The 25,524-nt window shown below is 40.5% G+C and overlaps 1 protein-coding gene across 1 annotated transcript in view; it reads right to left on the bottom strand.

Annotated features, from left to right (window-relative positions):
- Positions 1-1,056: 1,056 nt before the first annotated feature.
- cspg4 (chondroitin sulfate proteoglycan 4) overlaps positions 1,057-25,524 on the bottom strand; it is an 87,812-nt gene continuing 63,344 nt past the window's right edge. Inside the window, exons 6-11 of the mRNA XM_011475870.3 lie at positions 20,064-20,240; positions 12,374-12,572; positions 11,166-11,297; positions 10,561-10,721; positions 5,495-5,678; positions 1,057-4,907 (exon numbers count right to left, since the gene is read on the bottom strand). Coding sequence (XP_011474172.1) covers positions 3,103-4,907; positions 5,495-5,678; positions 10,561-10,721; positions 11,166-11,297; positions 12,374-12,572; positions 20,064-20,240 — 2,658 coding nt within the window. The 3' untranslated portion in view covers positions 1,057-3,102. The remainder of the gene's footprint in view (positions 4,908-5,494; positions 5,679-10,560; positions 10,722-11,165; positions 11,298-12,373; positions 12,573-20,063; positions 20,241-25,524) is intronic.

The raw sequence follows: 25,524 nt of genomic DNA, 5'->3' as shown, positions 1-25,524 counted from the left end.
CAGATGCATTCATTTTTTTCTATTTTATGTAACGCAAATAAAACCGTTTTTTTCTATCTCACAGTTTCGGTTATTTGTCAATATGTACTAGCAAAATTGAAATATTTTAAGAAGACTTTAAAAAGTGAATTTTAAAGTCAGCATAAATTAATGCAAAGAAGTTAAAAGTTAGTCAAGTCAAATCATTTGTCAAAAAAACTAAAAGGGAACAGAATTATACGGAGCCCCTAAAAAAATAAAAATAAATTGAAGTAAAAAAATAAATAAACCAGGTGTGCACCCACCCATTAGTTTTTTTTTAACTTCAATTATTTTTTTGTTTTTTTTCACCAGTTACTGACAGCCATTAATAAAAATACCAAATGGTTTTATTTTTTCGTAAGAATCCAAATGCCAGATATAATTTGGATCCTTTCGACGCCCAAAGGGGTCCATTTGCAGCCATTTTGAATGCATTTTGCATGCATCCACCGATATTAATAGAGTTTACTCGATAAACTTCCTCATTCCTGAACCTGTTCTAAACTGGTGTAACCCCTGGGCCGAAACAAACCACATGACTTTAAAACTCTTTTAAGATGACGTTTAGAGATGATATAATTGTGACGGTAAGCAAGAAAAGCTGCAATCTCTTTGTAGGCAAGTCAAAAAGCAAAGTAAAACTCAATGAGCTCACGTAATGCCATTTCCAGGTAACTTGGGAACATTTCTCTGTGCGCAAATGACCTGGTATATTATAACCTTTATAACCTGATACTTACTGGTGCGATCTCGTAACTAACTAGTGCGTACCTGTTAGTATCGGGTGCGCACTAGTTAGTTTTTTTTTTCTTCAGTGGCCCTTTAGGGGCTCCTCAGCATTTTGTATACAGCAGACTGAGAGAAAAAAGTGGATTATTTCTTGCAAACCTTTGAACCCCTCGTAAGTTAAAACAACCCACCCACCCACCCCCTTTATTAGTTATAAATGAAAATATAAATATAAAAATATAGTGCATTATTATTGACTTGCAGTTATAATATAAAAAATATGCAGTAAAAAATGTAAATGCAGAATGTGTTGCAGGAAATGTTTATTTCCAAAAGGCCTAAACCAAACATACAAATGTACAGCAGCTTTAAAGCTTTAGCTGTTTATTCATTTGACATGAATTAATACAAAAAGGAACCAGCATTTGACAGAAAAGACTAGAAACTGGATATGAAATGTAGATTAGGGAGACTGAAGCAATAAATAATGAAAAATGAGAAGTGAATGAGCGTCCATGTTCACAACCATGCACTTTACAGGTTCATACTGAGCTAAAGATATTCTTTGCTAAGAGTAGATTTCAAAACAAAATGTTTGTCTCTGTTTGCACATAAGACTAAAAACCTTTTAGCAAATTGGCCCCGGCTGCAGATCAGACTCCTGTCAGCTGTAAAGAGGTCACTTCAACCCACCTGATGTTTACGAGAGGTTGAAAATATCAGATTCTAGTCAGAATTTGTCACATAAACATGAGAGGATGGATCCATCCTGCCTTTGACGTTGAAATCCCACTGGATTTTCCTACCTATCTTACATTTGAGATAAGTGCTTGGCACTTCAAACAGACGAGACTAACATGGCAAAAAGTGCCGGCGTTTATTTTATATTGTCACCAAAGCAAAAAGAAAAATGTTGAAAATATCAAATGTGCACAGAAGGGATTTCTGGAGGAGAAAGCTCAGTTTGACCTCTTCTCTGCAGAACATCTGGAAATTTGCTGAGCTCTGTTCCCTCTATTAAATGTCTACATTTGTTACAAAGCAAAGAATATAACATAAAGATCAAAGAAAGGGGGTTAGTATAAAATATTGAATACTTAAATTTCCAAAAATGATAAAAAGTAAAAAAAAAAAAGGTGTACAGCATAAAAAAAGCTTAAACAATCTCTTTACATCTTTTCTTTACATCTTGGTTACTTCAATGACCTAGTTTAATTAGCAGAAATAACAACAATTATGTATATATATATATATATATATATATATATATATATATATATATATATATATATATATATATATATATATATATATATATATATATATATATATATCTGAAACTTAGAGAATGGGACTGTCATTTATGGCACTGGAAATTTTTATTTTTAGCAAGGAAAATAGAGTTTAAGAAATAAGAGGATTTCAAATAAACACCATATTTAGCTCATAAAGGAAATGCATATAATAATGAATAGACATCAGTACTTTAATGTTACCTGTGGAGCTTTATTTATTGCTTCTGAGTCTGTATCATTGACTGTTAAGACATACAGGACAGACTCGACAATCGCTGGCTCCAAATGGCGGCTCCCGTGTCGCGGAAAAATGGCGACTAAATGGGCTTCATTTGACTTGAGCCGGAGGTAAGGCGTTTTCTACTGGTGACGTCACTATTTTCAGGTTTGTAAAAGAACTTTGTACATTTCTGCCTGTGGGCTCCACTTTGTAAGTTAGCAGAAGTTAAGCTTGGCTATGATTTTATTAACCAGTAAGCTAGCTTTAAGCTTACTTACTCAAAATGAAAATTATGAAGATTGATGACATCTTTTTTTCTGTGTGTGATCTGTGAAAGCCAGGACAGCATTAGCTTGGCCTAGCATAAAACTGAATGCTAATGGTTGATTGGAGTGAATTAAGCCCTGAGAAACAACATTTAAAAGACTCATTTTGTTCTTGTCAATAGGAAACAGATTCACCTCATTACTTATGTACAAGTTTATCAGAATTACTGAACCAACAACAGAAATAACCTAATCGGATCAAGGCTACCTATTCTGGTTAATGTTTGTAGATGAATTTGACTATAATATTAGAGCACTCCACTAGAAATTGTTGCAAACATCTGACATGTTCATGTCTGTGTTTGTGCTCTTTGATAAACCACAAAATCAAATAAATAGATATTGCATGAACCTTTTAAGATCCCCAACTGCCTCTTTTGCTGTTCAGTGTTTCCTTCAGAATTTGTCCACAGCTATACTGAGAAGAAGTAAAAGCGGAGCAAAGTATTCTTTTCATCTTGCAGAAGTCTATAATACTGATAGGAATGGTTTGAAGAGGTTGCAAAGTGTTTCAAACCCAGTACTGGTTCTTTTTCAAGGCCGGGTTTGATGTCCGACAGTGCTGCAACAACTCAGGGTCCGCATCTTTAGAGCCCATGTTGGACATAGAGATGTTATTGGCTGGATCAGTTTTGCGGAAGGTCTCTGTGCCGGCCACCTCTCCATTTTTGGGCTTGGAGGCCGCGGTCTGGACGTTGTGTTTGCCTGTCTTGTTTTTATGAACCAAGTAGTACGCGAATATTGCAGCCAACAGCAAGAGGAGCAGCACTACCAGGATGGGAATGAGGATGGACCAGATGCTGCTGCGACGAGTTATAGGTTTCCCTTGAGAGTCGTAGCCAGATGATGCTGTGGTCAGCGCATCCCCGGAGGCCCAGTCCACGTCACCTCTCAGACGCGGGGTTCGTGGGGTGTTATGAGGGAACCCACCAGGAACCCTCAGCAAAGTGGCAGGGTAAACCCCAGAGGAGTTGTAGGGGCCTGTCTGGAAGGAAAGCACACATTCGGCAGGTGGGACCCCGTGTGCTTTGAGAAGAAAGTGGGCTTCCTCCTGGTCAGGACCACTTCCTGTTTCCGAAGGGCTATCGATTTCCAGAGCCACACGACCCTCAACAAGGTCACTCTGGCTGAATGAGTCCAGAGGCTGACCCCCAGGTTGTAGGAATCTACCCCCTTTTGGCTGCTGGGTGATAATGAATGTGGGCATTGTCTGTGTCTTGTTGGCCAGAGGGCTTGCATCAAGAAGTCGTCTGTCCAGTTGGATGAGCGCCCCCTGGGGTAACAGGGGATTCTGGGCAATGTTTGCCAGAGGTTGCACAGTGATGTTGAGGATGGAGGAAACGTTTGCAGCCCGGCTGCGGGCTGTAAAGGAAACTGTGTCATAAGGGGAAGTAGACTTGACAAAGCGGACACTGACTCTACCTTCTCTGATCAGTTTCTGGGTGAATGCAGATGTGGGCTGTCGATCGACCATAACTGCAGCGTATTTTGGAACACTTGTGATCTTGTAAAGGATTTCCTCCTCAACAGCACCCTTTGTGGAGGCCTTCAACATCTCCTCAGTCACCAACGTCTCATCGTCACCCTGCTTGACTTTGATCTCTTGGACTTGGTGGAGATGAAGAGTGTGAGCCAGGATGCCAATGTGCAAAGTGAACCTTTCTGTTTCGTGTTCCCCATCCGTCACAACAAATTCCACAAAACTATTTCTCAGACTGTTGTCGCTGTAGAAAACCACCTGGTTATTGTTGACCATTTCTTGAGTGAACTCAGTGATCGGCTCCATGGTGCGTATGTTATAAAATTGACCATTGGTCGGAGCCTTTGTTACCTTGAAGCGCACCTCATCCGGTGGACTGTCTTCATCCTGTGTGTTGAGATACGCCTGACTGACAACTGTCCTGGATCCCTGAGGAACTTCCAGCAGAAGATCTGTTGTGACGAGCTCAGGGGGCTCAGAGCCTCGCCGTTTGACTGAGATGTGAAAGACTTCCTCTAGGATAATGTTCTCAGCAGGGTGGGACACCCCTTGACCTCCAGGCTTTAGACTGGCCCGGAAAGAGAAACTATCAGATGATGCCCTGGAGTCATCGTGGAGATACTCCACCCGCCCTTGCGAAACATCTTCCTGGGTGAAGGACTGGGTGTTGCGAGGGAGGTCCTGACCACTGAGGGTAATACGACCATGATCAGGAAAACGTTTAATCACAAAAAGCACGTCCTTTTCTTCTGATTCCGTAATAATTGTCAGAAGGTTGGAAGCATCAAGGATTGACTTGTTGATGGTTTTCCTTTGGCCTTGCACAACCTCAAAACCTGAGGATGTAAAACAAATGCAGCATGACGAGTCAGAAAACTCCTGTCCGCTGTATCGCGTAGCACATTGTAGTGCACTGTGTAGACGTTTCCATTAAAAAGGACTTGGGAATTTGAATAAAATAGTTCAATATAACATGATAGTTCAGTGTCTAGGCGTTGAGTCGTTGCATCTGGGCTTCGCCTCATCAAGCTTTTTGGATGAGCGGCAAAGAGAAAGTCAAAGTCCAGATGCTATGACCCAACCTCAAGACAATGTCACCAGGATGTACTATGGAAGAATCTTGATTGTCAATTCAGAACAGTATACAGTACATTACTCAGCTCCAAACTTCCTGTTCGCTTATGTGAACATTTGAGACATATACTGAGTATAAATACTACAACTAAATCTTCACCTTCACAGCTTTGTTCTTTTTCTCTTATGAATAGTATCACACATGTCTTTTACAGACATTTTACAGGGTTCATGTTGCTAATTAAATCTTCCAGGTAATCACAGGGATTTACAATAGAAAGGGAAAAAAAGGAGAAATGTAATGTTGTTTTTTTTTCTTTTTCTTAAAACAAGTTCCAAGGTTGTTCACCTGTGTTCCTCCATAGCTGGGAGGTGATGTTGCTGTGAGCAGCGTAAAAGGAGATGGTGATGGGCAGGATGTGGTGGGTGTCAGGAGCCGATTCTGATGCCACCCTGAGCTCCAGCTCTTCCCTCACCAACCAGAAGGGCTCAGTAGGGAGCTGGTGCTCGTAGTAGACCGCCCCTGTCTCCAACTGGGAATACAAAATTAAGAGAAAAATATCCATTTACAATAAAATCCAGCACTCTGGGAGAAAACAAAACCATGCATTTTATGTGCAACCTTATTCTAGGTGCTATTTAAATTGCTCTCCTATTGTCTCTGGAATATTCTTTTCTTTTGTATAATTCGAAATGTTGTTAAATTTAGCAAAAAAAATATTAAATTTTAGTCTGGTTCTCCTATTTGTTGCATTTTTTAAATGTAGCTTTCTTGGGATCATGTACGGGTGGATGCCGGTTGTCTGCGGACGAAGAAAAGGGCAAACATGTATAGGGCATGCAGGTGGCCCGCACAAATTTTTAAGGTCGTAGATCCCTCTGTGATCTCGTAGTGTGAAAATGTTTCTACCGGTCACAGTGAGCACTAACAGAACACGCAAAGGTAAGTAAAGGGGATGTTGGTTTTTTTTTACCCCCTCAAATCCTGGGCATTGCACAAGGAGCCTGTTAGTGCTGTTCACTTAACCCTTGTGTTATCCTAGGCACTTTCACATTGGGAGTGAGGTCATCTAGACCCCACAAGACAGTGCGCTGAACTTTTTTCTTCAATGATTTGTGATCTTCACTGGTTTCCATGGAGTACATGAAATCCTCTTCACCTTTATCCACCTTTGTCATGGTAGGGAGAACACGTCAATGGTCATCTTGACCTCATAGGATAGCACAAGGGTTAATACGTACATGCTCCTTCGTGCTTGCAGCCTGACTGCCATAAATGAGCAAATTAGACAATCAGAGTGCAGTTTTTGCGGACGTCCTATGGGCACATATGTATCACCTTACTGACTATACATTTGTGCGCTGTTTAGTAAGGGTCCAGTGCGCGCAACACTATTGACAAAAGTATGGCGTAAAGGGCACCGTTTGACAGTATCCCCCGTATGTCATAAGTGTGTGCAAGTTACAGTAGCTGTACTAATACTTCATGATGAAGTTCCCATATAGTACACGGTATTCATACATTCGCTTCTCATGAAACCCCTTGAGGTGGCCGTACAAGCCTCAAGGGAACTGCAAGACACACCCTTTAAGATGCAGGCACTTTTCTCCATGACACCCCATGGGTCCAGACAACCCCAAATCCTGCAGCACCTGTAGAGGCCAACTCCCCCCCTGTAAGGGTGCATGGGACTACAGCTTAACTATCTTAAAATTGGCTCATTTCAATAGATGAGAAATTGGGGAACTAGAATGGATTGCTGTGTTCCCCTTTTAAAGGTTTAAAAGAAAAATTACTGAAAGACCATCAACTAAAACTATTACTCAAGACTTGAGCTGAAGTAGAGAAATTTACAGATCAAAAATGGGCTCAAATGGGCTAACACAAGTGAAACAGGTGGAAGGGGAATCCATATGAGGGACATCAATTTTTTAAAGCTTTATAAAATAAATAAAACTTATTCAAATAAAGCTTGTTTTCAGATTTTAGTTTTCAGTTTTTTTGTTTGTGTGTCATCAACCCCTCGTGACGTCAGTCTCAGTTAAGTTATTAAATCGGCCTAAAGTAACATTGTCTAACTGACTTGGAGCATGAGTCACAGCTGAAGCAGACACACATATTTGGTTGTGAACTTCTTGCTCAATCGGACACACGCTGCCGAGAACCTTAAATCGTGTTTTCAGCTCGGCTTAGTGTCAGATTTTCTGTCAGCAGCAGAACGGAGCGGTCCGTTTGTTTATTCGAGCAGAGCCGCATGTCAGGGAAGGAAATGAGCAGAGCGTCCTGAATCCACCACAGTCCCTCCAGCTGCATGAGCAAACACAGCCAACAAAACACAGTTTTGGGGTCAGTTAACACGTTGGTGAAAACTCATATTTCATTGCTGTTTTTTAAACTGCATGGATGTTAACGAAACTATTATTAACATAACAATATTTCCAATCATTTAAAAAAATAATATTTAATTGTTGATTAAGTGCAAATACATTTTGGCTCCACCTGCTGGCAAGAATGAGTAATGCCGTAAGGTTTTGCACTGAAAATACTCACAAAAACTAGTGTTCTTGAATATCATCTTAATACTGAGCCCGTGACCTGATGTGGGTAAAATACTTAATGTCCTGTTCTCATAAAATTAATATCTTGTTCCCACAAAATAATATTCAGTTCCCACGCATTCATTAATTTCTGTGAACGAAATAATTATTCACGTCATAAGTCATTCATAAAAACGGATGTGAGCAATATTTGGATTTACAGCAGATACCTTCACATTTCTATCTGTGTGTGTCTTATCAGGCTCCGTATCTTGAAGCAAACGTTTAGGAAAAAAATGTTCTTTTTTTCTGATGCAAGTGGAAAATTACCTTCCTTTCAATAGAATGGTGTGGCTTGTATGATATCTGCTTATTTTAATCCTAACATCCTTTTCTTTCTCAGTGAAATTCCGGTAAATAATAGTTGAATATATATATCTATCTATATATATATAAAAAAAACAAAACACCCCTCTCACCCTCCGCGGGTGGTTTCTCCTCCAAGCTCGGGTCCTCTGCCAGAGGCCTGGGAGCTTGAGGGTCCTACGCAGTATCTTAGCCGTTCCTAGCACTGCGCTTTTCTGGACTGAGAGGTCTGAGGTCTTTCCAGGTATCTGTTGTAGCCACTCCTCCAGCTTGGGGGTTACTGCCCCGAGTGCTCCAATTACCACAGGCACCACTGTCACCTTCACTTTCCAGGCTTTCTCCAGTTCTTCTCTGAGTCCCTGGTATTTCTCCAGTTTCTCATGTTCCTTCTTCCTGATGTTTCCATCGCTTGGCACTGCCACATCCACCACAACGGCTTTCCTCTGTTCTTTATCCACCACTACAATGTCTGATTGGTTCGCCATTACCATCCTATCAGTCTGGATCTGGAAGTCCCACAGGTTTTTTGCTCTCTCATTCTCTACCACCTTCGGAGGTGTTTCCCATTTTGACCTTGGGGTTTCCAGTTCATATTCTGCACACATGTTCCTGTATATTATTCCAGCCACTTGATTGTGGCGCTCCATGTATGCTTTACCTGCCAGCATCTAACACACTGCAGTTATGTGCTGGATTGTTTCAGGGGCCTCTTTGCACAGCCTACACCTTGGGTCTTGTCTGGTGTGGTAGATCTGAGCCTCTATCGCTCTGGTGCTCAGGGCTTGTTCCTGAGCTGCCAGGATGAGAGCTTCAGTGCTGTCCTGTAGGCCAGCACTTTCTAGCCATTGGTAGGACTTCTTGATATCAGCCACTTCAGTTATGGTCCGGTGGTACATCCCATGCAGGGGTTTGTCCTCCCATGAGGATCTGTCCTCCAGCACTGTGTCCTCTGCTCTCCATTGCCTGAGACATTCACTGAGCACACTGTCATTTGGGGTATTGAGCTTGATGTACTCATGCATCTTGGATGTTTCATCCTGGATAGTGGCTTCTACACTCACTAGTCCTCGGCCTCCTTCCTTGTGGCTAGCATACAGTCTCAGTGTGCTGGATTTGGGATGGAACCCTCCATGCATGGTGAGGAGCTTTTGTGTTTTAACATTCGTGGTCTGTATCTCTTCCTTTGGCCATCTTATTATTCCTGCAGGGTATCTGATAACTGGCAGTGCGTAGCTGTTTATTGCCCGGGTCTTATTTTTGCCATTGAGCTGGCTTCTCAGGACTTGCCTTACTCGTTGGAGGTATTTAGCTGTTGCAGCTTTCCTTGATGCCTGCTCCAGGTTGCCATTTGCCTGGGGAATTCCAAGGTACTTGTAACTGATCCAGAAGGATCCCTCAAAGGGTGCAGTCCCATCCAACTACCGGCCAATAACCTGTCTGTCCACAACATGGAAGCTCATGTCAGGCATCATTGCAACCAAGATAAACAGGCACATGGATCAATTCATGAGTAACACACAGAAGGGCATTGGTAGAGACTCCAGAGGAGCCAAACACCAACTCCTGGTCGACAGAACAGTCGCCCAAGACTGCAAGTCACGACACACCAACCTGTGCACAGCCTGGATTGATTACAAGAAGGCCTATGACTCAATGCCACACACATGGATCACTGAATGCTTTGAGCTGTACAACATCAACAGGACTCTAAGAGCCTTCATATGAAACTCGATGAAGCTGTGGAAAACCACCCTTGAAGCCAATGGGAAGCCACTTGCACAAGTGTCCATCAAATGTGGGATATATATATATATATATATATATATATATATATATATATATATATATATATATATATATATATATATATATATATATATATATATATATATATTGCAATGAAAAATGTGACCTATACATACAGTACATCAGAAAAGGAGGGAGCATAACTAAACTGATGTACATATTACACTAAAACACAATAAAATACTGCACGAACAGAACCCAAAAGGGCTCAACGAAAGACGTGGATCCCATCAGTTCTGCAACAGACGCTGGTCAAATAAGATTCTTCTGATGCGTTAGTAGAATTTTATTGTATTTTTAAAATCAGGACGATTAACTGGAACACTGAAACAGATCCCAGAAACCAGAGAGGTTTCAAACTATTTGAACAGCAGTTCCCTACAGAAAAGAAAATCGAATGTTCAATGTTAAGAGGATTTCAGCTCCTCACTTTGTGTTAAACAAAGAATTCTATGTTTTTATGTAAGGTTTATGAGTATTTCTGCTAAATAACTTAAGAAATCCTCTTTTTTTTATTTGACATGCATCTAAAGATTGATTTTCAACTTTTCAAAGCCCTGACTGTTCAGTAAATCAGCATTTAGTATAAATGATAAAATTAGGATCTATTCAGGCAAGAAGAAATGTCTTCTTACATGTTTAATTGAGGATGTTTGAAAAATCCATTAAAAAAACTCAATTCAACAACAAATAAAAACACATCACCTGTGACTGGGAAAAACTGTTAATTTCCTCAAACTGGTTCTTTTCGTTTGCCAAGATAAGTCTTCCCAGCCGAGGAGAACGGACGAGGGAGAACTGCGCCTCCCTGCTGTCCCCGTGGCTCACAGAACCCAGGTTGGAGATGGTGATCTGCTGCCTCGTTCCTGGGAAAACACACAAGCAGGGTAAAGTGTGCAGAAAATGACCTGGAGATTGGTTTGAGTATAAAAAGTTTGTTTTTATATTTTAGCTTTATGCTAAAAAATTAATAAATGGAGTTATCATCCATTAAAGTTCTTATTGGAAGCTGACAAGGTAACTTTTTAAGTCTCTCTGCAGGTTCTCCACTACACTTCCTGCAGCCACCAGGCAACAAACAGCCAATTTTCACCCAGAGACACTTGACATTTCCCCACCAAATCACCATGCTTGACTTCATTCATTCCACCCTCTCTGCACACAGCACATTACCCTCACATTACCCTTCCACAAGACGCCAGCTACTCCACCCCACCCACCTCCCCTGCAGGTGGGAGCAGTTGTTCCCTCACTCTAAAGGTGTGTATCACTTGTGCAGAGTCACACATTTGTGGATTTTGGCTTCTTACCTGGGAAGACGACGAGTTCTTTATGTCTCACCGGGGGGACGGTGGCGGGCTTCACCCTGATCTCAAATTGGTAGAGAGGAGAAGTGTGCTCGCCGTCTGTTACGGTGAAACTGAACCTGCTCGCCTCTCCATCTGCACGAGAAACTGGATGTTAGTCATGGATCCTCCATTTATTGCAACAGGCAGTTAACGTTTAACCCATTTTCAAAGCATTCCTAGTAATCTTTTCATTATGATTATAGCAAAAATCTAAAACTTGTGTCGTTTTCTATAACAGCTTATGCAGAGCAGCAGCTTCTTACAAATTTACCTCTGAGTCTGCCCTCACTTTCCATCATCCTTTTGTTTACACTCTCTCCCCCAACATTACCAGTGCTTTGTAGTGTATTGAAGCTAACCGGTCGTACAGTTTTTAGCCAGATGTCAGCACAGACGAGGAAAACAGAGACTGTAACGTATCCATTCGTCTACAAGTGGCTGCATTGGAATGGAGCGGAGCAGGGAGCTTGTCGCCTGCCAGATTTTACGTAACAACTGCAAGTTTTTTCAACTGCATTTTTGCGTCTGCTCCTTATACACCACAATTTGAAAAAAGAAATACTCAGAAAGCCAGGCTGGATCTGAATTTTCTTTACAGCTGTCCTCCATGATCATAAAAATGTGAAAAACACCATTTTCATTGGAGTGTGTCTTTAAAGTTGCTCGCATTCCTGCGTATTTGTTTAATCTGTTTACTTGAACCACGATGACTGATTCAAACTATAGATGGCCTACGCTTGGTTTACAACACGAGTTATTTTATTGCTTTTCCATGTTTGACTGAGAAAACCAGAGAAGTAACTGAAACACGGAGAACATACGGGCGTATTGACATTGGAAAAGTTTGTTGGCCAGCTTCTTTGGTCCAGATTGAGTACAGACCTAAATTCTTTTCTTATTATCAGGGTCCTTTTTGCAAGTGGACTAAAATGACATGTTCTCCCATTTCACGTGTTCGGGTGACCACTTTCAATAAAAACTTTATGTAAACGCACGTTTATGCGTGTTTTGGGCTTCTGGGTTCAATATAGATTCATATATTATACTTTATAGAATAATGAAGTGAGTCACTCATCTCCAAGTGTTTTCTTCAGTCAGATTGCTGATTGACTGTACTGTGATGTACAATCATGTAACAGAAAGCTTCAGAAACTGATCCTGGAGCTCACCCTCATCAAGGAAGAAGACCCTTTCTTCATTAATGTCAGCCTGCGAGAAATTCCTGATGTCCATCCAAAACTTCTTCATCAGGGACAGCCTCCCACCGCTCAGCATCTTAATGTTGTAGATCAGCTCCTCAGGGGGCGTGTCTTCGTCCTCTGTGCTCAACATGTTGGCGGTGATTTCAACCATGTCATTGGCTCGAATCTGTGAAGGAGGAGGCGGAGATGAACGGACGCGTCACCGCCGATTATCCAGAAGATCGCCAGATCAGTACACAAGAGCTCGAAGTAGTAAGGCAAGAAATAAACAAATGAAGAAGATAAACAAGAGGCGGCCCATCCCACAAACAACCACCTCTACAGTAACAATTTAAAAGGTTAATTATTCCTCTGCGGCAGTCTGTCCGCTTCTGTAATCAGAAGATGGAGCACAGCGGCGCTGGCTGAATGACTCTCCCCGGGTGCCGGGCCTCTAATGGACTTCTAATGGTCGGCTGGCTGAAAGGAGCATTAATTGAAAGAAATGGGCCAGATCCCCAGAAAGACATTCTAAAATAGCTGAAATCAGTTGGGAGGGTGAACTGAGGATGCCGCGCAGTGAGAGGAACATATCGATCTGGTGAGCCATTTGGCCTCGCAGAACCTCCCCCCTGCTTCTTCCAGACAAAGAGCTCCTGGCAGGATGACGAGGTGCGAGTGCCATAACAACCACAGTCCTACCACGCCACTAGGAGAGTTTCTATAATTACTAACTAGGCTCTGATAAACCTGCTTTTAGTATTTGGGTCATTTTTTTCTTCTAAGCACTTCCCTTTTCTCCTGTCCCACTCTGGCCTCTTAAAAGGGAATTTTTAGGTCGCGGCTCAAAAAGTGAAGAACACAGACGAAGGCTAGGCAGCCACCCAAACCAGTCTGCCTCATGAGGATGCCATTACAAGACAAGAGGAGACACATCTTTGACTTTAGATTCATGCAGGGAACTTCTCACTTTATGCCTCTGTCTAAAATACACACTGTGCAGTTGCTATTGACCTTTGGTTGAATGTGCACTATTCCACTTTTTGTGTTTTATATTGAATTATTGCTGGTATTTAAAGTACCACAACTCAGTCCTTCTTTCAGCATGAACAGATCTGTGGGTTGGCTTGTTTTCTTTGAAAGCATAAATTACATATTTGTTTTTTGGAGACGGGACTTGTTTGTTTAAATTCCGCCTTCAGGGTTTGATTCTTGGGTTTAGAGCAGAGCTTTCAAAGCTGCTCTCCTTCACTGAAGATGAACGATCCCATAGGTTCTGGTTTATAAATGTTCAGAGTTCCAGATTTGGGATGTGGATTTAAACTTATACATTGCGTACAATTTGAACGTGTTCTTTAGTTACTCTTTAACCAAATACTTTAAAAAACCAAAGTGATTTTAGATAAACAAAACTAGAAAAAGTTCTAAAATGTCCATACAGCCTTCCATGTATCTGTCTATCCCAGTGATTTTCAACCAGTGTGCTGCAGCACACTATTGTGCTGTGGGAGATAGTCAGGTGTACTGTGGGAAATTACTCTCTTTCACTGATCTAAAAACATTTTCCATCTCCAGGATATCAGCTCTGTGTTCATCCAAACAGACCCTAATAAAACACTGAGTAGTTAGAAATATGAAAGATCGTAAAATACTTTTTTTTTGTGTTTATTTGATTCTATTAAAGACATTTTGATAAGAATGAAGGTATCCGGAGCTTCAGCTCTGTTTTCCCCTTTAACTGTCTCCACCAATCATTCTTGGAGGCTTAATCATACGTCAGCAGTCTGACCAATCAGAAGAGGTTAAAGTCTTCACTTCCTTGTTCCAATTCTGCTCATAAAGTCTTTCAGTTCCAACAAAACTATCAGCTAAAGCTCGTCTTTAGCGGTGTAGCTTTCCACAGAATCCGGTATCAGACCGTGGAACAAGTGAACAAAACAATGAAGCTCAGAGACGCTAGTCTGTCTGCCACCTGCGGCCGTTTTCGCACTACATCTCCCATGATGCATAGGGTTAAAGTGACAGCGTCTAATCGTACAATGAGTCTTGTTAAACGTCTTGAAACCACAACAAACACACATTTAAACAGTTTTTAAATCTTCTTGATGAAATCAGAGGTCAACAGTTTAGTTCTCCTTCAAGGTTTGTGTTTATTAACAGCCAAACATCCCAGAGTTTGGTTCAAGTCATCTTTCTAACTGAAACACTTTTCTAATAACGTCTGGATTATTTTATATGTTAAACTTAAATAGAAGTAATAACAACATTTAAGAAACAGGATTAAGGTGAAGTGACCAACAGACACAGTTAAACTAAATTGAAACTATTTAATCATCTAAAAAGAAAACAGTTTTGTTAAAGTTTTCAAAGACTTCATCTTTGATTAAGACAAGGGAAAAACTAATAAAACTTCAACATATTCACTTTTTGTGTAGCTACAGAAAACATGCATCTAATCTTAGTCTTTTTGTGTAAAATGTATCAAACATATTGTGATCATATTGTTCAAAAATAACAGTTGTCTTTGCACTAACAAAGAAATATAAAAAATAAATCACTGTTTAGAAAGAATATTTGTTTTTTGTGGGGTTACATAAAATTACATGTTAATAAACTGGAGGAAAAAACAACTGCCGGGTAAAATTTCAAATAATTTTGTTGAAAATTAACTTAACTTTATTACATCTTTTAGAAAAAACAGCAGCAACTTCCAGCTTTTTTTTGCCACATTTATCAAAAATGTGTGTGAGATTGCAGAGAGACTGTACATCAATACAGACTATAGAGTTTCTCCTTTTTTAATTTTTGGATGCTGGTGTGCTGCTGGATTTTTGTCAAGGACAAAGTGTGCTTTGGGTCAAAAAAGGTTGAAAAACACTGTACCATCCAATCTTTTCATGCCTCAGTCCATTTGTTTATTCATTCATCTTTCCATCCATTCATCCCTGACCCACGTGTCCATTCATCCATTCATTTATCCCTTATTCCATCTGTTCACCATTCTGTCCATCCATCCATCCACTCATCCATCCATCCATCCATCCATCCATCCATCCATCCATCCATCCATCCATCCATCCATCCATCCATCTATCCATCCTTCTTTCTCTGGGTTATAGCCTGTAACACAATGGCCGTGTTTCCAGTTAATCCTTTCAGAACTTTGAACTACTCATTTGTGTTTGCACAAACTTTAGGGAAAAGGTGGTTTTAAATTACCCTTTCTTTATCTAAGTACAATTTAGTGTCCTAGATGAGTAGATGATATGTTTGTTTCATATGTGACATCCAATTGATGCTTTTTGAACACGTATCAGTGAAAAAACGTCTGCAGAAATGTCTGATTTTAAAGATCATAAATCAGTCAACTGAAGTGATGCGTTGAATCCTAAATACTCAAATCAACTTTGATCCTTTTATGTTTCATCATATGCACACCAAACCACAAAATCATTTCTGTAATGTGTGGATCTGTTGGAAGGAGAGCAGAATGTTGCTTCTTTGAGTGTTTTGTGCTTTTTTTTTTTCCTGGCGAGTCTGCGGCAACATGCACATAGAGAAGTGTATAATTTGGTTTTCTTCCAGTCCAGTGAGTAAAACATCCCCTTCAGTTTCACACTCCATCTGAGTTGCATCACAGCAGCTCACAGCATCAACAGTTCAAAGCTGTAATGCATCATTACAGACCCTCAACTGTGGCTGTCTTTTTTTCCCCTGGAAGACCGCGACTGCGTTTAGAGCTAAATGATTTCTTGCTCAGTGTGGCAATAATTCTGCAAATGCCATAATTTGTCTGAAATATGCTGCAATGGATAAAAAAAAAGAAGTTTCAAATGTTGGATGCTGCACATTAACCGTGGAACAAGCAACAAACTCAAGTCTATGCAAATAATAGATTTTAGTCAATTTTGTTTGCAGATGATGCTCGATTAGATGATCAGATTCTCCTCCATGTTGGTTTTAAACTTCATCCGCTGATCACATGATCAAGGCTTTTTTCACAATACTTGGACAAATATAATTTAAGACTCTTCCTGGTTGGTTTTAATCCAAAATTGTACTTGAGTAGTTCCAATTTTTAGGGCTTTTCAGCGATCTAAGCATGTTTATTAAATCTAAATATCATGTAGGCTTTTTTTTTTTGGACCACCGACCTTTCCTCCTTCTAGATTTTTCAAACACTTTGGAGATAAAATGCTGTCAACGTCACATAACTTTGGTGAGTAACTGTATGTGCGAGGGGTATTTTAGACTCAACCTACAATGGGATCATGTCAGCAAAAAAACAAAACAAGTTCTTCAATATTAGGCTTTGTAGAATCCTCCGTTTCCTCGGGGTTGTGTTTTGTTTGTTTCTCCTGGCCTGACAGTTTGTTGTGAAGCTGCACTTACAGTGTGTGAGTAGAGACTAACCTAACAATCAGAGCCAATTCTGGACCCAGTTAAGAAGGCTTGAAGTGGATCTGTTTGCCTTCTAGCAGAACACCCACCATCCCCTGGACGAGACATCTGCTTAATGCACTCTTCTCCTTCATCCTACTCCTCAAAGCACCCTTAAACACCAGGCATGCTGCAGGATGCAGACATTGCCAAGATCCTACAGAACCTGGTCAGTCCAGAATGAAAACATGCCAAGAGAACCTTAACCAAACCAGGGATCATCAAGTTTAATGTCCAAACTGCAGATTAAATGTGTCTGGATACAAAGAATACTCTGTTCAGAGATACCTCAGAGCTTTTAAGACTTCATAGACTTTCTGATTTCCCTTCCTGCACATGTTCTTTATGGGCATTGGAGAAGCTGCAATTACCTCAAGTGGAAATGTCCCGCCATTGTCTTCTGGGGAGCATAAGGTGCTTGAGTTGAAGGAACCAAGATGTTCTTAATTTCCTGTTCATATTTCATTTTTTTAGGGTATTGAGATTCATAAATAAATAAACAAGCAAACAAAAAAATATCACAAAGTTGTAGTTTTAATGGGAAACAGTTGATTTTAAATATAAATTTAGAGCCTATCTAATAGCTAATAAAACCCTTGAGATTGAATTGTTAAAAAAGGCATTTAAATGCCAAATTTTAAATACTTTTTCTTACATTTTTTATGTATATTCTCATAATAACTTAAATAAAATGAATCCAAAATATCCATAAATTAAGTCAAATCAATGATTTTAACTATCACAAATGGTTTTAATCAATAAAAATAAATATATAGTCTGTTAAAAAAGCTTGATCAGTTTTTATTTGTCTAACAATAAATTCAAAATCTACTTTACTGCCTGAGAAGTCGTAGATGTGGACAGAATTTCATAGTTCTGCAGTGCAGTTCTCCACACTCAACACTAGATGGCCCTCTTGGCATTCTCTCTGTCTTGCAAATGCAATGCAATCTAGGGCAGGTATTCTGAAAATGGCTTTGCAAATTGATGGCTTATATAACAATCAATGCATTTAACAAGTAAAGGAATGGGTTGCAAATTCAATTTCATTGGACACAATGACGGATATTTCATTTTGAGGCAGTAATGAAGTAGCTGTTGTGTTCGGCTGACACACTTTGCCGCTGTCTCGGCCTGAATATGAGGGTCTGCATTAGATTTAGTATTTTTTATCGGTTGAAGGCCAAGGTCCAGCTGGGAGCTCAAGGGAATTTTAGGGAAGTGAAGATGACATGATGAAGGCTGCAACCCATGCAAATTTCATCTTCATGTCAGCCGGAGTAGGCATATTGTTGAAATCGTGTCTTTCATGACAAACGAAATTGCAGTACTTTCAAAATAAAGATGCATCCAAGGATGAATGGAAAACCAGAAGCACCGAGTCAGACATGCGTAAGCTCTGAAGGAGCAGCTGTACTATGCAAACTGGGCCAAGCAGTTTGAGCCAAACTGCGATCTGGCTTGTCATTGTGTCTGATCATCTGCTGCAGAGGTCACCGCATGCGTTCTCTTCCTACTTTAAATCAATTCCAGCTCTGCAAGGCCCTGTGGGGGCTACACGTCCACATATTCCTATGCTATACACTCTGCAGGAGCAGTAGAGGACTGCACGCCGCCCCTTCGCTCTGCCAGAGAGCCGCGGTCTCTGCGACGATCGTGGTTTTCCAAAAATACGGGTTGCTAGGGAGACGAGGAGCCACAGGCAGAGCAGGGAGGGCTGAATGACACAGTTGGTTTCCAGTTCTGTAAGCAGACTGCTTTCCCCAAATGCCCGACTGCTCTTACAGAAGATTCTATTGAACCCTCAAAACTTCTGTCTCACATCTGCTGGAAATCATTCTGAGAAATGTATGGCCATCAACAAATTACCAGAAAAAGACTATAAGAGCAACTTTGACACTTTGATTTAACTCCCTAAAAGATCTAATAACGACAAACATATACTCTCATTTTTTTACCCTTATACCCCAAAGATGTTGCTGGCGACACCTAATGTCTCAGTCATTTGCATATGTACTCAGGCTGTACGGGTGTTTTCTGGGCCTGTAGAGGGTTGTTGAGAAGAGTGACTGCATCTTGCAGGTGTGTCTTGCAGTTTTCTTGAGTCTTATGCAGCCACCTAAAATGGAACGTACCATTGTACCGCATGTGGTAAGTGCATCGTGAAGTATAATGTAAGTTATACTTACGCACTTAGTTAGTTAGTGGGCACTTATGACGTACGGGGGATGATGCTGTTGTACGGTGCCCTTCACGCTACACTCCAGTCGTTAGTAACGTACGAGTACTGGGTCCTAATTGACCGCCACATGGCACACGCTCAATCAGTGCACATTATACGAAAGTGTCCGTAAGATGCCAATAGTATGTCCACACCAACACAAACTTCCTCATTTTAAACAGTCTGCAATCAACAGGGTAATCACCTGCACTAATGGGGTTCACCTAGTTCACCCTGATTTATCCTTGTGTGTTGTTTGAGTGTTTGCTACAAATTGTTGCTTGCAGCATGCCCCTAGTGAAAAATGTATACGACTTTGATATTTCCTGTGAACCACCTGCCTATCCTGTACATATTTGCCTGGATATCCCCCTGCAGTACTTCGACTGTCAACGTGAATCCGCTGATTGTGACTCTGATAAAAACGGCTTTTCATATCTGCTTTTTACCAACATAAAACAGATTACTGAAGTGTTACATAGCATCGCAAAAATGCTGTCCTCCGTGACCTAGTCAGCTGATTAACGTTGACTGCGTAAGCACTTGACTGTTTTTTTTTTTTTAACGTTAATTGGGTAAACAGTTGAAGAGTCACGATAATGTCAAAACTGGAGCTAAAGCTCTGGTCTTAAACTGTTCTTAGTTTTTAATTCAAAATGTTTAATAAGTGTGATGTCTGCAGAATTCAATGTTCAAGTAAAAACATGCCTATTTCCAACACTGCAGGAACAGAATGTAAACCTTGGTTTATGCAGGATTCATGACATGTGAGAATGTTCAGTGTGGACATGAGCAATGCCTGCAGAGTTCAGTCAGAGTTCAGTCAGAAAACAACACAACTGTGCTTCATCCGGTCCTTTTCATAGTTTTGTTTTGTGGGAAATCAAAATTGAGCTGAAACCATTGATCACCTCTGCTGTCACAATTTCTAAAATCAGAAAGAAAAACACAAACATTCTGGCATGACTTCCTGTATTGTGAGATCAAGTTTAGAGGACTGGGAGAGAAAAGCTTTACCTCCAGGCCAGTGTTGCGGATCAGTATGGGCGGCTCGCTGTTGACGGGAATGATAGTGACTGTGATGGTGACCGGGTGGCTCCTGCGTCGAATCTCAGGACAGGAGGCGGTGACGGTGAAACTGTCTTCTGTGGTCTCACTGCTGTCATGGAGGTAGAATATATCTCCAGACATTATCTGTGAGAGGCAAAAATAAAGCCTGTTAGTTTTTAAATCAGGCCTTAGTGGACTCAACCATGTTGAAGATGCCTCCAAAGGTTAAAAAAAAGTTCTACTTCTTTTCATTTTGAAGTTGTAATGTGCCAATTTTACCTCAACAGAGACGTTTTTGCACAGACAGTAAAAACACTAATTGGATTTCTTGGCTCTGGAGGAACTTTGAGACCACATATGTTAAGTTTAGTAAAGCATGTAGAAGATTATCAGAGAAACAAATGCTTTTGGTTGGCTGTGCAGTAAACAGTATTTTTTTTAGTCAGTCCTCTAATTGACTAGAATAAACATTTCCCTGACCTCTGCTGCTTTGATCTTTGAAAATGGGTTTCCTGTTAAACTCCTTACCACAATAAAATACAACACTTAATTGCTGCAGAAACTTTAGCTCACTGTAGTTACACATAGCATTTAGCAATTGTGGTTTACCTTCTGAAATAATAATAAAACATAAGTAGTCAGCTACAACAATTACCTATTGTTGGCCATAATATCAGTCCTGAACAAAAGACGTACATTAGCATTAACAGAGCAGCTGTTTTCTTTTAAACTCTTAGCTTTAAAATCACTCTATAAAGTGTGTTGTTTTTCTTTGCTACCTGAGGTTATATGAGAAGTTAAATACCACTCATAGCAGTTTGTTAAAAATATAAAATTAGCCAAACGTCTAGCTTCAGCTAGCTTAGCACGACATCTAGGTTATTCATAGTTCTGGTTTTTGCTTGGCAGTAAAAACTAGATTTAAGAAACAAAAAAGTAACATTTTAGTTGTCGGGGGGTAGTTAAGTGTGAAGTATTTAGGTTTGTAATAAATCACAGCTTCCTTTTCAAAATTTCTTGGAGTAATTTTGAATCATAAATTATCATGGAAACCACACATAACACATGTTCTCTCTAAATTGTCCAAATCTGTACACATTTTACAGAAACTCAAGTATTTTTTAAACACAGCAACATCCAACAAGCCTTGGCTTCACCCGACACCTTTTCCGGTTAATTTTGATCAATATTTATGTTGACATTGTTCACTGTCAATGTTTATGGTGATGTTGTAACATAACCTTAATAAATGTCTCTCTCCAATAACTTTAAAGCTATTTTACATATTTAGAAGAACTATGTGGCTAAGACATGATCTCTGTAGTAAAACTGTTGTACAGTGATGTGACTTGGTATCAAGATAAAACATAAAAAGCGCATTTCTTTTGTTTATATCTTTTAATATTTTTTTGAGAATGTTGGCCCATTGATGCCTGTGAATGAAAATAAGCATCAAACCGCTTTGGCTCCAAAATGACCTTAGTTTAGCATCCACCTGAAAGCAAAAACATAAATCTAAAATTTTTTCATTGCTGTAAATAAATACAGGCATCAAGGTTTTTATTTATTTATTTTGTTTTCAACCACAAAATGAAAACTAAGTACAAGAGTTATAGACTGACAAATAAAATCAACACCCTGCTATTTTTTTGTGGTTAAAGCAGTGCTTCTCAAATAGTGGGGCGCGCCCCCGGGGGGGGCACGAAGCGATGCCAGGGGGGGCGCGCGGTGGTGGCGGTTTTAGGCACAGGTTTGTCCGGTGCGCAAATTTAACGTGGGGGCAGCGGTGACAGCGGCTCAGTGCTTGGAAAATAATCTGGTCCACTATTCGGTTCCTATAGACCTTTTTCGCAAAAACCGGAAATACGTCATCAACGTGTAAAACCAGTTCCGGTTTGTGCTTTGTTTGTGCTTTGTTGGCGGAGAAATGGCAGCTAGACTAGTGTTTTCGACGAGCCTGATTTGTCTTCCGAAGTTCACCAGCGCCGATGTGGTGAAGAGTGTGGAGATGCATTCGTCCACTAAAGGGAGCAAATTGGACAAGGGGTATAAATTGTTCCATGAAGAGTTTATCCACAATTACCAAGGTAAGCTTTAGCTAGCTTAGCCATAGCATAGCCGCATCATCACCGGTATAAATCTGTACATCAACTTTTAATCTTAGGTGTTGTGAATTTGTAATATAAGGTATAACACATGGCAGTGAATATTTTGTGTGTGTTTAAGTGCGAATGCATGAGATTAACATAACAACCAGTAATTTGGTGAAGCTGTACCATGTTAATATGAAATGTTACTGACATTATTGTAAAATTGTGTATTTTTCTATGTGAGATAACACGTAATGTTTTGTTGTAGTATCAAATATACTCCAGGGACAGGTGGTAGTGAGAGGTAGATGCTTCAGGTCAATGAGAAAGAGTGAGGAGCCTCACAAACTGGAGGTTTGACTATAAAAGACAGTATGCCGGTTGGCAAAAGTTGCCCGTTCTGGCGTGTTTGTTCTTGTTCTTGCTGCGGTTGCGGCACTTTCTTCACTTACTATTATTTTACTGAAATTAGGGTGACCAGATGTACTCTTTTCCTGGACATGTCCGCTTTTTTGATACTTATATAATAAAATAACATTGAACATAGATGAAATGTGAACACATTTGCTTTATGCATGCAGCTCTGCACACCAATTACTCTCGATGAAATATCTTACAAACTCACTTTACTCCTCTTTTTTACACACTCAAATCTGGTCACCCTACGGAAAGTTATAGTTTCATGTTATAATGAACATTGACATAGCAACATAAGAATAACTTAATTGTAACCTATTTAATTTATTGTGTCTAGATATCACTGGATGCAGAAAGTGCCAACCTGAAGGCTTTCTCCTGCAGTTGTGCGGCTGGTAAAGGATTCTGCAATCACCTAGTTGCCATCCTGTACCAGACCGCACATTATTCACAGCTGGGTCTGCAGGCAGTTCCACCCCCCCTGGCCTGCACGAGTGGCTTGCAAAGATGGCACAGACCAAGAACACAGGTAGGTTTGTGATCAAATTGTCATTATGATTCAAGAACTGATGTGTATCCATAACAACTGTAAATTATTATAAAAACACCCCCAGTAGTGACTACAGACTAATTGCTTTTTGCCTTTTACTTATAAGGGAATCCATCCTGAACCTGTTAGTGAGCTGGTGGTGCAAAAGCCCAAAACCGTTGGTCGGGAAGGTCTGAGGTCCACACTGTACAAGGCATATACAGGTGAATAATTTAACTTTTTGTTGCTTTGTGAGCAAGTTAAGTTTTTTTTAATGTAATGACTAACCAACTTGTGGTTACTGCAGGTATAATGAATAAAATTTAGTTGTAGTTATGCACTCATCTCTTTTCTTTTGTGTGACCAATAATCTTGTGTTTGTCTTGTGTAGGACCACTGCCAGATCCAGATATGATGGCATCTGGAAGCAAATTAAGCCAGGTGCAGCCCCAATCTCTCATGGCTGTTGTATTGGATGGGGTTTCTGAAATGGAGCTGTCGCCATCCATATTTGGGTCTGTCCCTCGTGGATCCCCCATGTCCTATCACTGTCCACCCAAGAAGTCGAGTGACCTCCTCCTACACCACATGGCTCCAGAATTTCCCTCCCTTCCTGTGATGCAGCACACTTTTCCCAGGTTGCATTTCGTCCCGACCTTGCATCAGTTAATGCATCTCCAGTCTCTAGAAGTGTCACCACAGCTGTCCTGCGAGATAGCAAAAGAAACTCAGCAGCAATCCAAATGTCCTGCGTGGACACAGCTACGGCGACCAAGGCTGACCGCTAGTCTATTTTGGGATGCTTGTTGTAGTCGGGCGTGTCGTGCAGAGCTGGAGTCTGCAGCTATTCGGATGATCAGAGGCTCCACAAAGCAAACAGCTGCAATGAAGCGTGGTCTCCTAGTGGAGTCTGAAGTGCTGGCAAACTATGCTGCACTTTTGAGAGTTAACGTTTTACCAGCAGGATTTTTCATTCACCCTGACGCACCACATCTCGGGGCCAGTCCAGACGGTCGTGTGTATGACCCTTCAGAGTCGCCTCCTTTTGGCTTGGTTGAGGTGAAGAGCAGCACAAAAAATGATCCATCACAGGTTGCTCACCTCAAGGTGCAGGAAGGCCACGCCAGTCTGAGGCGTTCACATAAGTACTATTGGCAGGTTCAGGGCCAGCTGGCAATCACAGGACTGACATGGTGTGATTTTGTTACAGATACCCTATCAACGATAACTGTGGAAAGAATTTGGCGTGTTGACTCATTCATAGCAGAAATGAAAGAGAAATTGGATTTATATTATTATGGCACATACATGAATGCATACCTTGAATTACAATAATCTTGTATTTAACAATCAGTTCAGCCTTCTGTCTTACTGTTGATGATCTGTAATGTTATTTTTATTGTAAATGTTTGTTATTTAGCTTTTATTAATCAGTTGATGTCATAGCAAAAAATTAAATGAGGCACAATTTTGAACAAAATTGTTTTATTTGTTCAATTTTTTTGTGAAGTCAAAGTCACATTTCAACATAAAAAATATTAAGATAACAATTTAATTAGATTTTTAAGAACATGTGGGAACACTAAATTATTTACATACTATTTACACATTATACATAATTTACATATCAAACATTCAATCTTCAAAACAAAAAGGTCCTTGATAATTTGCCAAAACACAGCAGTTTAGCCAGATCTGATTCACGCTGCCAATCAGTGTGAGCGGCACGGGAGAGTCCCAGATGTGAAAGGATTTTATTCTACCGATCACTCTTTCCACTATAATCCTGAGGCGGGCAATGGCTTGTGTTTGTTCCGTTTCCTCCTTGCTGAATTGAGCGGAACGCTTGAAAGGTGGAATGACGAGCTTACATCCAATGTCAGTAAGGAGGTCTTGAATGAGGAACCCTTTGTCTGCCATGACATCATCTCCTGGCTCCAGCAAGGGAAGGACTCCACTGATCCTGGTGATCTCCTTATCTGAGATGCACCCAGTGTACAGGGGTGAGATGAATGTCACCAAACCATTGGGAGCAACTCCAATTAGCCCTTTCAATGTCGTCCTGTTTTTGTAAGATGAAAATGTTTCTGACTGTAAAGTCAGGGATGAGGCTGTCTCCAGGGCAATTTCTGTGCAGTCTAGTATCACTCTAACATTGGGACAGTACCTCTGGAATTTAAGGGGCATAATTGACTTAACCTTTTCCCTGCTTATCCAGATGGGAAGTGAGCTGAGCATCATAAAGAGATAATTGGCCCAGGTGATGGTAACCCTGCTAACCCTGGCAACGCTCACATTAAACATGTCAGCAATGAGCTGCTCCTTCATGCCAACAGCAACCCGCATAGAGTACATCAAGAACTCATCTATTAATGGCATGATGCGTGGTGGG

This window comes from Oryzias latipes, chromosome 6, assembly GCF_002234675.1.
Source record: "Oryzias latipes chromosome 6, ASM223467v1".
In the NCBI taxonomy this organism is placed as follows: domain Eukaryota; kingdom Metazoa; phylum Chordata; class Actinopteri; order Beloniformes; family Adrianichthyidae; genus Oryzias; species Oryzias latipes.
The sequence above is the reverse complement of the archived record's forward strand: the minus strand, read 5'-3'. Positions and strand labels throughout refer to the sequence as shown.